A 10,334-nucleotide genomic window follows, 5' to 3' on the forward strand; every position below is an offset into this window, starting at 1 on the left:
CACATGCCACGGAGCAGCTAAACCTGTGTGCCACAACTACTGAGCCTGCGCTCTAGAGCCCGTGAGTCACAACTACTGAAGCCCGAGCACCTACAGCCTGTGCTCTGCAACAAGAGAAGCCACTGCAATGAGAAGCCCACGCACCGCAACTAGAGAAAGCCCGTGCGCAGCAACGAAGACCCAACCCAGCCAAAAATAAATAAAAGAAATGGGGGGGGGGGCAGCAGAGTAGAGTGCCCCCCAAATGAAGTGGGCTGGGGAAAAAGTCCATGAGAATTGACCCGGACACGAGGTCCCTTCTAGAGCCCAGTGGAATGGCCCTGCCTCTCGGCTTGAAGAGGATTCACTTCCCCATCTGCCGGCCCTGATGCCACAACCACTGGAAAGTGATGTCACCCTTCTGCTCCACTCCTCCAGATGTGGCCCTTCCTTGTCTCCACCCTCAGGGCTGGAGCAGAAGAACCTCCTGCAGAGGTGCCCCCCACCCTCTTGGGGAGTCGCAAGCTGTCAGGCCACCTGGGCCCCTTTAGGCAGACTTAGAGCGGTGGTATTCTCAGGCTCCTGTGGCAGTTATGGTTGACCCAAACACAGGCTGTAGAGAGGCTTCTGGGCAGCCATTCACTGCACCTATTGACATAGTCCCAAATCCCAAGTGAAAACAGACACTGGCTTTGGAGAGGCAGGGTGGGCGTTGATTCTGGGAAGAGGCTGTTTTCTTATCAGAGTTATAGCAAATGCCATTAGCCCCTCCCCCCATCCCTCTGGGGGCTTGATCTCTGGGATGCTAGCAGTCCCTGGCTGCAGGGTGAGGCTAGGGGGCCTGCGCATTCACAGGAGTAAGGCCTGTCATTGGTCAGCCTGCATACACACTGGAGACAGCGGAGGGCGGGACACCTACACCCCAGGGCAGTGCCCTGTCTTCAGCACTCCAGCTGAGCACTCAGCTACCCCATCTCCTCCCCAACCCAGGGGTATAACCTCACAGGGATGAGGATCCAGGTCTAGAGGAACTCACTGACCTGGGCATGGGGCATAAGCCAGAGCCAGTGCCAAATAGGGCCCACTGGGCAGTCCCCAGCTTTGACCAATGACCGCTCAGGGGAAGAAGACTGCCTTCTCTTTGCCCCTCAGTCAGGCTGGGCAGAGCCTCTAGGCCTCCAGTCTGGGGCTGAGAAGCCCAGGAATGGGGAAGGGGATGCAATCCTCCCTCCTGGAGAGGCCTCTGCACAGCAGGCTGGGGGCTTCCCAGGAGGACAGGGCAAATACCCACCTCCCTGCTTTCTGTCCTCTCCCAGGGGCAGGGTGCCCCTGGGAAAATGCCATAGTCCTTGGGCCCTGGACGTGAATTAATCTCTGGCCTCAGGGGATGTGCAGAGGAAGAACTGATGCCCTCCCTCAGGGCTCTAGAGCAAGGGAAGAGCACGTGGCTTCCACTCCTGCCACAGATCTGTGGGGCTGGGGCCAGCTTCCCTATCCACTTGGCATGCCTCAGTTTCACCTTTTGCATAAAGAGAAGGGTCCCTACCCCCTTCCCAATCCCACTGCTGACTCAGACGCCAGAGTCCCCTGCTGACTCACCCCCCTCCCCAGCTCTCTGGATCTCCCAGCCACGTGCCACCAGGCCCAACCCTGCTGAGCTGGTGCAACGTGACAGGGTGAGGGGGCTGGTGACACTTGAGGAAGAAAGAAGGGGGCCTGGGAAGGGGGGCAGCTGCAGACAGAGTGACAGACTGCAGACCTGAGCCGCCTCTGGGAGGAAGCCCTTTTGCCAGCCTGGGGCCTGCAAGGGGGAGGCTCAGCAGGTGGGGGGGAGGGGAGTGTGGCGTGCCTGCCTGCCCCCTGCCTGCCTCAGCTCCATCGCCTGTCAGCCTTCAGCTCCCTAAGCGACAGCTTCTAATTCCGGCTGTTGGTGCCTCGGTGCTCCGCAGCAGAGTCTCAGCTTTTTTTCATCGTTGCTATTTCTTTTCTGCTCAGAACATGCTGAGCCCACTGGGAAGTCAGAGCAAAGGCTTTAGGGCATGAGGCGTGGCCCTGCCCCCCCTCCCCCCATCCCACCTCAGGCCTGGCTGGGTTGGTAGTACCAGCTGGGGCAATGGAAGGGCCGCTCCTTCCAGAGAGTACCCAGCACAGCACACTCTGACGGGCCAGGGTGAGGCCCTGATTCGGCTCCTCTCCTTCCCTGGAACTCTCTCCATCCACCACAGAGAAAAAGCACAAAAATGAGGCTGAGCTGGCTCGGGGAGGAGGGGCAGGGCTCTTTGGGACCGGTGCCCCTTCGTGTTCCTGCTGCTTCTCTCCTCCACCTGGGGGTGTCACTGCCTGGCTTGTTGGGCTGGCCTGCCACACAGCTTCCTGGGATACCCCCTCCCCTAACCCTGGAAACAGAGAAAGAAGAGAATAAAGCAATTTCCTTCATGCTGCAGAAAAGGGAAATTGAGTCATGAAGAGAAGAAAACCTTTCTTCTGCTACCTGAGTAAACAGGGAGAGCATTCCTGCGTCCTTACTAGGCTTGGCGAGTCTATTCCTACTCCAGGTGATACCCCTGGTGGGGCTCGCAGGTCTGGGTGTGGGATTGGGCTTTCTGCACTCTGAATAACTGTGCAGCTCTTTCCCTGACACTCTCTAGCTTGCTGTTGCTTGCAGCAGGCAGGGTTGGTGTTCTTGGCTTCCTTTTGCAGATGAGAGTATGCAGGCCTGGAGCCACACTGCTAGTAAATGCCTTCAAGCTGGGACTTAACTCTGCTGTCAAATACGGTGCCCTTTCTGTGACACCATGAGAGAAAAGTGGCAGATCTCAGAGTAGGGGGGGTAAAAAAAAGTCAGAAGGGGGGGCTTCACGGTGTGCACAGGCATACATCACATGCTCTGCCCAGGAGAGAGGGAAGTGGGAGTCCCTGCTTCACGGCTGGCCCCGATGCCATGTGGGCATCCCTGAAGCCTGGGAGCTGGAGAGAGGTGAGAAGCTCAGGGTGCAGAGCTATGTGCCCACTTTGCCACTCCCCCATCTGGGCCCACGGGCTTTTCCCAGAGGCAAATCCTCTCCTTGCCCATACCTTTCCCCAGGCAGAGCCTGCTGCAAAGCTTCTGGTCACTGCTTTGCCCAGGCTGAGGACACCTTTATTCTTCCCTTAATTTCCTGTCTTTCATATAAAGGGACCCTTTAAAGCAGCCCTCAGCACTAAAGGTGTTTTTCCTGCTTACGTGCCCTTGCTTCTTAGCAGCCAGATCCTACACATCCTTGAAGACCATCTCAGAAGCCCTATTCTCAGAAGACCCTAGAATCCGCCTTTCCCCACAACTCCGTTTTCTCCTCCAGGGACTGTCTCCGTTTTGTATTTAACATACGTATTCAGCCCCCAGGCGATAAACTCGACTTTTTATGTCCCGATCTTGTTTTCCCGCTTGAGAGGGGAGGTTTCTTCCATCCAGAACCGAATTTCCGCCTCTGTATTTCCCACGGCTGGGAACACACAATACCTAGCTCACAAAAAGTCTCAGTAAATTCTGTAGTCGATACCTGACTCACTTCTTTTGTCACAAATATCCATTCCAACCCTACACACCTTCCCACCCTCTGCAGCTCTTAGGTGCTCTGACTCCCCTCCTCCGAGGCCTGCTCCTCCCCCCCCCACCCACCCAGGGCGGAGCAGCGGGCCGGAGGGAGAGGGGATGCGGTAGTTTTCTCACACTCTGTTGACTCGTGCTCTCTTCTTATCTCGGAAGGGTTCAGCTAGTGGTCAAGGTCAGAGCCCTGTGGTCTGGGGGTGGTTTTGTGCTCAAGAGGGAGACGGGGACCCTGGGGGAGGTTTGCATGTCCCCTCGCTCTTTCCGGGGTGGCGATGGGTCCTGAAACAGCGGGGAGGCGGCGCCGAGGAGTTGCTAACGCGGCTTCAGTACTCCCGAATCTTAAGGCGCCCGCTCCGGTCGCCGCGTCTCCGCACCGCCAGCTTCTCAGCCCCCCGGGAGCTGGCAGGCGGGCGCGTTGTCTCGGTTGGAGACGTCCGAGATACGAGAGCGCACTCCCCCACCGCCACCCCCGCGCCGAATCAGCGTGTGCGGGAGGAACAATTGTGTGTGCGTGCGTGATTCGCTACACTTCCAGTGGCGGTTCCCAGCCAGACTGAGGGCCCCCAACCCCGCGCAGCGTAGGTACTCCCCTCCCCCGATTTGGGGAGTGATTTACTCCCCGCCTGCCTTTCGCCACCACCCCCAGCTCGCTTATGGTCCACTTCTGCCCTCATGGGGTCCCATTTCCTTCCAGCTGCACCGATGGGGGCAGCCCTCGTCTTCTCCGACGGGCTCAGGGTCCCGCCAGTTTCTAAGGAGCCCCGGGCACCGACTCCGGTGGGGGCGGAGGGTGGGGAGAGAAGACTGTGACTGGGATTGGCCCGGTCGGGTGCATGTGGCCCCCTGCGAGCAGCCCCCGCCCCGCCCCCGCTGCCGCAGCCCTAGGGAAGCGCGGAGGAGAAGCTGCTCCCCGACGTCGTGGCCCACCGAGAGGTGGGTGAAGGTCAGGGGCGGTCTCCGCCGCCCCGTCAGTTTCGGCCCTGACGGCTCAGCCCGCTTCCTGAGTAGCCATAGCCATGCAGACCCCCGAGACTATAAAACCAGGTATCTAAACGGGCGGCGACTCCCGCGCCGCCAAGCCCCCCAAGTAAGGAGCAAGCGCCCTGGCGTGGCCCGGCCCCCGCGAGAGGGGAGGAGGCGGAGGAGCGGCGCCGGCAGATTGAGGAGCGGCGCGCCCCGCCAGGGCTAGAGGCAGGCGCGCACGGCGGGCGCCACCGTCTCAGCAGGGGAGCGGTGCTGCCCCGGGTGTGGGTGAGTGCCGCGGCTCCCAGCCACGACGGACTGAGGGGCACCGGACACTGGGAAGGCAGCGGGAGAGTCAGGAGGGGCCCGAGCTTCGGCTCCCGTCGTCTTGTGGCGGGCCAGGCGCGGAGCCCGGAGTAGCGAGCAACCTACACCATCAGGCGGGAAGCCCAGGAAAGGAGCAGCGAGACGCCGGGCGTGCGGCCCAGGAGCGGCGGGGCAGCTGGAGGACAGAGTGGGAACCTCAGGACCCTCGGCCGCAGCCGCCCACGCGCGGAGGGAGCCATACCCGAGCGCCTGCGGGGGCCGGAGCCCGGCGGGGCTCAGGAACAGGGGCGCCCCCGTGCGGAGCTGCCGGGCCGCCTGGGCGCGGCGGCCGAGGCCATGCTCAAGCCCAAGGACCTGTGCCCCCGAGCGGGTACGCGTACCTTTCTGGAGGCCATGCAGGCGGGCAAAGTGCACCTGGCCCGCTTTGTGCTGGATGCGCTGGACCGCAGCATCATCGACTGCCGCGCGGAGCAGGGCCGCACGCCGCTCATGGTGGCCGTGGGCTTGCCAGACCCCGCGCTGCGCGCGCGCTTTGTGCGACTACTGCTGGAGCAGGGTGCAGCAGTGAACCTGCGGGACGAGCGCGGCCGCACGGCGCTCAGCCTGGCGTGCGAGCGCGGCCACCTGGACGCCGTGCAACTGCTGGTGCAGTTCAGCGGCGACCCCGAGGCGGCCGACTCGGCGGGCAATAGCCCGGTGATGTGGGCGGCAGCGTGCGGCCACGGGGCGGTGCTCGAGTTCCTGGTGCGCTCTTTCCGCCGCCTCGGCCTGCGCCTCGACCGCACCAACCGGGCGGGCCTCACGGCGCTGCAACTGGCCGCCGCCCGCGGCCACGGGACCTGTGTGCAGGCCCTCACCGGGCCCTGGGGCCGCGCAGCCGCCGCCGCCGCGGCCCGGGGCTCCAACTCCGACAGCCCCCCTGGCCGTCCGGCTCCCGCGCCCAGCCCGGAGCGCAGAAGACCCAGCCCCCGCCGCCTACCGCGGCCTCTCCTGGCGCGCTTTGCTCGAGCGGCCGGCGGCCATGGTCACGGCGGCGAGGCTGGCTCAGGGGTTAAGGGCTTCGGTCGGCACCGGGCGCAGGGCAGCGAGCGGCCGGAGCTGGGCCGGAGCATGAGCCTGGCGTTGGGTGCCGTGACCGAGGAGGAGGCGGCTCGACTGCGGGCGGGAGCCCTGATGGCACAATCACACTCGCCCCAGTCTTCAGGCGTTGGGCGGTGGCGTTCGCAGGAGGTGCTGGAGGGAGCGCCCCCAACCTTAGTGCAAGCCCCCGTCGGCCTGAGCCCCCACCCCGAGGGCGGCCCCGGCTCTGGCCGCTTGGGTTTGCGCCGACGCTCTACAGCTCCAGACATCCCCAGCCTGGTCGGGGAAGCACCTGGGCCCGAGAGCGGCCCAGAATTAGAGCCCAACGCTCTGCCCCATTCGGTGCCTGGGCCTCAGCCTTGGCAGGCGGGCACGGAGGCCGTGGTGCTGCACGCTCAGCGGTAAACAGCCTCGAGGCCGAGCCCTGCTCCCCCCACCTTCCCCTGTCTGCTCCACTGGGGTTTCTTTTTCCCAGGTCCCTCACTTTCCTGGCAGTTTCCCACCCCCAGATCCTAGCACCTGTCCCTACTGCCAAGGTGAGACCTCCCTCAGCCCTCTCTCCGAAACGGACCCCTATCTTATTTCTTTTTTGTGCTTGTTGGTATTCCCTGCCCGAGTCTCTCACCTTTTCTAAAGGCCCGCCATTTCTGTCATGGAAGCGAGGAGTAGAAGACTGGATCCATAGGCTACAGCTTTCCAGCTGGACCCCCTTCCCTGAGCGCTAAGGCGCACTCCTGCGTCTTTCAGGCTCCTGCCGGGTTTCCTTCCCCTTGCCGGGTTTTCCCACACCCTAGTCAGCCAGGCAGGCAGAAGAGTTGTCCTGTAGAACAAAGGCCTAGTCTCCCTACCCCCCCCTCCCCCAACCCCTGCCCCTCTACCCCAGTGACGCTGACAGTAATGCCCCACATGACCTAAGTATCCCTTCCCCTTGTGTTGGAGTGAAGGAGAAGGGGAGCCTGGAGATGGGCCTCGGAGCCTTTCTGAACGGGAGGGAAGGAGTCTGGAGGTTAAATTTTTGGGGGGAGAAACTCCTGCCTCAAGACATTGAAAGCATAGTTTGGGGGTGGGAGGAATGCTAGTTGTCCCTTGAACCAGCTTCTGGGTAATTCCAGCTCCTGCCTCAGCCGGAGGCAGACCCAAGATTCAACTTCATCGGCAATGTGGGGTCATTCCCCCCACCCCGCTCACGCGCCCCCCTCGCCCCCCTTGCCCAGCCCAGCTCTGGGCTCTTGAGCCTATTTCCTCTCACTCTCAGAGGCCTGAAATGGAAAGGACTTATCACTTCCCCTGCCCCCACCGCCTCGCAGCTCCCGGTCTTGCACGTGGGTGCTCCCGCAGGGGGGAACGGTTGCGAAGGCTTTGATTAATTGTATTTCTTCCAATCCTCAAAGAACTCGTGTTTTGAGTCTTTGTATGTGAAGCAGAAAGCAGCGGGTCTGATCCGAGGCTTAAGAACCTGACAATGTCTCTTTAAATAGAAGCTCCGCGAGGGGGATAATTGACTGAAGTGTTTGCCACGTTAAAGGCGGCGGCGCGCGGGAGTCTGAAGCCCACACGAGCCGCAGGTCCGGGTTTAAATTATATCAGACTCCTTTGAGAGCTGGAAGAGGGCTGTTAAACGGTTCCTGCTTCTCTCTGGGCCGTTAATGGAGGGCAGGGTGGATGATGGATGCTAGAGCTCGAGACCAAGGACCCCTGCGTCTGCCCCAAAGCGTGGGACGCAGGCCCGGCTCAGCTTCAGTACTGGGCAGATTAGTGAGGCAGAGGCAACTGCGGAGAGGTGGTTAAAGGCCTTTTCCTAGCCTGGCCCTTCGTCCCCATCCCTCCTCGGCCCCGCTCTCATCTTTGTGCCGGCCTAGCGAGAGGGGTCTGGAGGGTCTGGCGAATCGAGTGCCCTGGGATCCTGCTGAAGCGCCAGCACACGAACCTGTGTGCCCAGCCCGTGGGGTGTCGGCACGTGGGGAGTTTTTTGTGAACCCCGAAGGTTGAGCGTGCAGCCTCTCAGCTGCCGGCCGTGGGGTCTTTTCAAGACGTCGATCTATTCATCTTTGCAGAACGGAAGGTTTCTCACCAATAACTCTAAGGGAACTGCCCAGAGCGAGAATGACCTGTGATGAGAAATTGGGCCTGGGGTGAGGGATGGGTGATCAGGGGCCGGCCTCGTGTAAGTGTCAGACACCTCCCCAATGCTTCCACCGCTCCAGGGTCCGCGAGGCCGCGAGGGCCCAGACACTGGACGTGATCTCTGGTGCCCCCTGGTGGCAAAGTTACGCTCTCGCTGCGCCCAGGCTCGGAGTTCAGCCTTGTGGTTTTATTTGGAGCCACCGCTGTGTACTTCTCCCTCCCTGTGCACTTACCCATGGAATCCTCTTCCTCTTGTAGTGTATTAAATCCGGATACTTGAAGTCATTTCACAGCAGTGAAGTGAGGGAAAATGAACAAAAAACTCGCATTTAGAGTAGCAGGAGGCCAGACCCTTTACTTAGGACACCAAGATCTTCCAGGTTAAGGCTCCATATAGAGAGCTCCTGCTGTCTTCTGAGAAACTGGAGCTTCCAACCCATCCCTTATGATTTCTGAACCTTGAGACCTGCTGATTATGCATTATGCAAAACATATGCATTATGTTTTTTTCTGATGCGATTTGCTTTCGTTTCTGGGGTGTTTTGCCCTTCCCCCATTTTTCTCTCCCCAAATATCTGCCTCTCCTCAGTCCCACTGTCTGGGTGGCGGCTGAACTGAAAAGTTCTGAAAAACGCCCGAAAAGCCAGAAGGAGAGGATCTGGGGTGGGATGGGTGGTAATTGGACGCCCCAAGTGCAAACTCCTTTTTTCTGATCCTTGCTTGCTCACTTACCCTTTTCCAACTGTGTTTAATTTTTATGGTTTAATTTTAATGGTGTAAGAATACAAGTACTTTGGCTTCTTCAAAATACCACATTGAAGACATGGGTCTGGGTTGCACGTTGTGTTGAAGGTGCTGTCATGTTTCAAGTGTTGCTGACGTGGGGCTTTCTGGTCGAACGTCACCTTGGGCCCTCTTTATTGGATAAACAACCACGAGGGCTCCTCTCTGGAACTGCCAAGGGTTTGGTGGTTGAAAGTGATGTCTCTAAAAAACCACAGCAGATCTTTCCTGTCTGAACTGAATTGTGTGTTTGACTGCCTTGCTGTTCTTGCAGATTTCTTACCAGGCCCAGCTCTGTGCAGAACTTAGATGTTTCACCACATTTCACTATCCTGAACTTCCTCTTATTGTCAGCCCCAAGGCATTGAGGCTGGGGTCCCCTCGAGCTCAATCTGGTTTAGAAGAGACTTTTCTAAACATTTTGTTTTTCCAATTCTTGTTGCTTTCATCATTGTGAAGTCACCTGTGCCACTGGAGCTGGTACTCTCGGGTCAAGCTCAGAACCGGTCTCTGTGTGAGGCTAAATGACATACGCACATGCTTTTGGAATGACACTGTGCAGTGGAAGGACTCTTAGAGCTCAAAAGAATAGTTAATAAATCCAGTGTTATTCAGTTGCAAGAACTGGCCTCTTTTTGCCTTGCCAACCACTCCTGACCGTGGGCTTCGGTTGGGAGGTGGAAGGTTCCGCCTTCCCTCAGCCTCCATCCCTGCCCAGCCCACTGTGGCTGCTTCCTGGAGGTAAGACTCAGGTGCTGTTTCAGGCTGAACTGGTGGGACAGGGGCCCTTAGACCAGGGCAGCTGTCTAGGTGGGGAGCTGTGGGGAGGAGGTCTGCAGGACTCCTGGGTAGAAGGTTTCAGTGATCCTGACAGAGAGGGGGTGGAATGAGACCTCAGGAAGTAAGTGCTGGAATCAGTGTCAGAGCTGGAAGTTTAAAGACCCAGGTCTCTTGGTTTCCAGTTGCGCTCTTTCACAGCTCCTCACGGTCGCCCTCTGTTCTGAGAACCGAAGCAGAGACTGCTTTCTCACTGGAAGCAGTTCCAGGCCACTTCCTATGGACAGTGTGAGGAGAGCAGCCTCTGACTTTCCGGGGAGGTGAGGGGGGAGCAAACGGGGGGAGGGAGATGCTGCTGCAGAAAGTGGTCATCAGCCCTGGTGGCTGCCCCAGAGCCCCTGTGGTGCCAGCAAGCACAGCCCCTGGCCCTGGCTTTCTGGGTTGGGTTCTTCTGCCCTGGGAAGGAGCCCTGTCTATTTCTCAGCTCTTTCAGTCCCGAAGGCCTTTCACTTCCTGTTTCCCTTCTTCTCTGCCCTCATTTCAGGCCCACATGCCACCAGGGAGTAGGATTTTCTGCGGATCAGAATGACCGTCGGGGGTCTCACAGCAGGGAAGAGGGAGGGCCACCCTGGACACCCACTACAGCGTGTCCAGTTTGAAAACAGCCTGGCTCCACTCCCAGGGACAACAGGAAGGCCAGAGGTTTTGAACA

At 59.6% G+C, this 10,334-nt stretch overlaps 1 protein-coding gene across 1 annotated transcript; it reads left to right on the forward strand.

The window, feature by feature from the left end:
* Positions 1 to 5,194: 5,194 nt before the first annotated feature.
* On the forward strand, positions 5,195 to 6,388 carry ANKRD63 (ankyrin repeat domain 63; the record flags this gene model as incomplete). Its single annotated transcript, XM_082618843.1, has 1 exon — positions 5,195 to 6,388. One exon carries the CDS (start codon positions 5,195 to 5,197, stop codon positions 6,341 to 6,343), a length of 1,149 nt encoding a protein of 382 aa, XP_082474969.1. The 3' UTR covers positions 6,344 to 6,388.
* Between the last annotated feature and the right edge of the window lie 3,946 nt (positions 6,389 to 10,334).

Source organism: Mesoplodon mirus (assembly GCF_964341445.2).
Source record: "Mesoplodon mirus genome assembly, chromosome: 4".
Lineage (NCBI taxonomy): Eukaryota > Metazoa > Chordata > Mammalia > Artiodactyla > Ziphiidae > Mesoplodon > Mesoplodon mirus.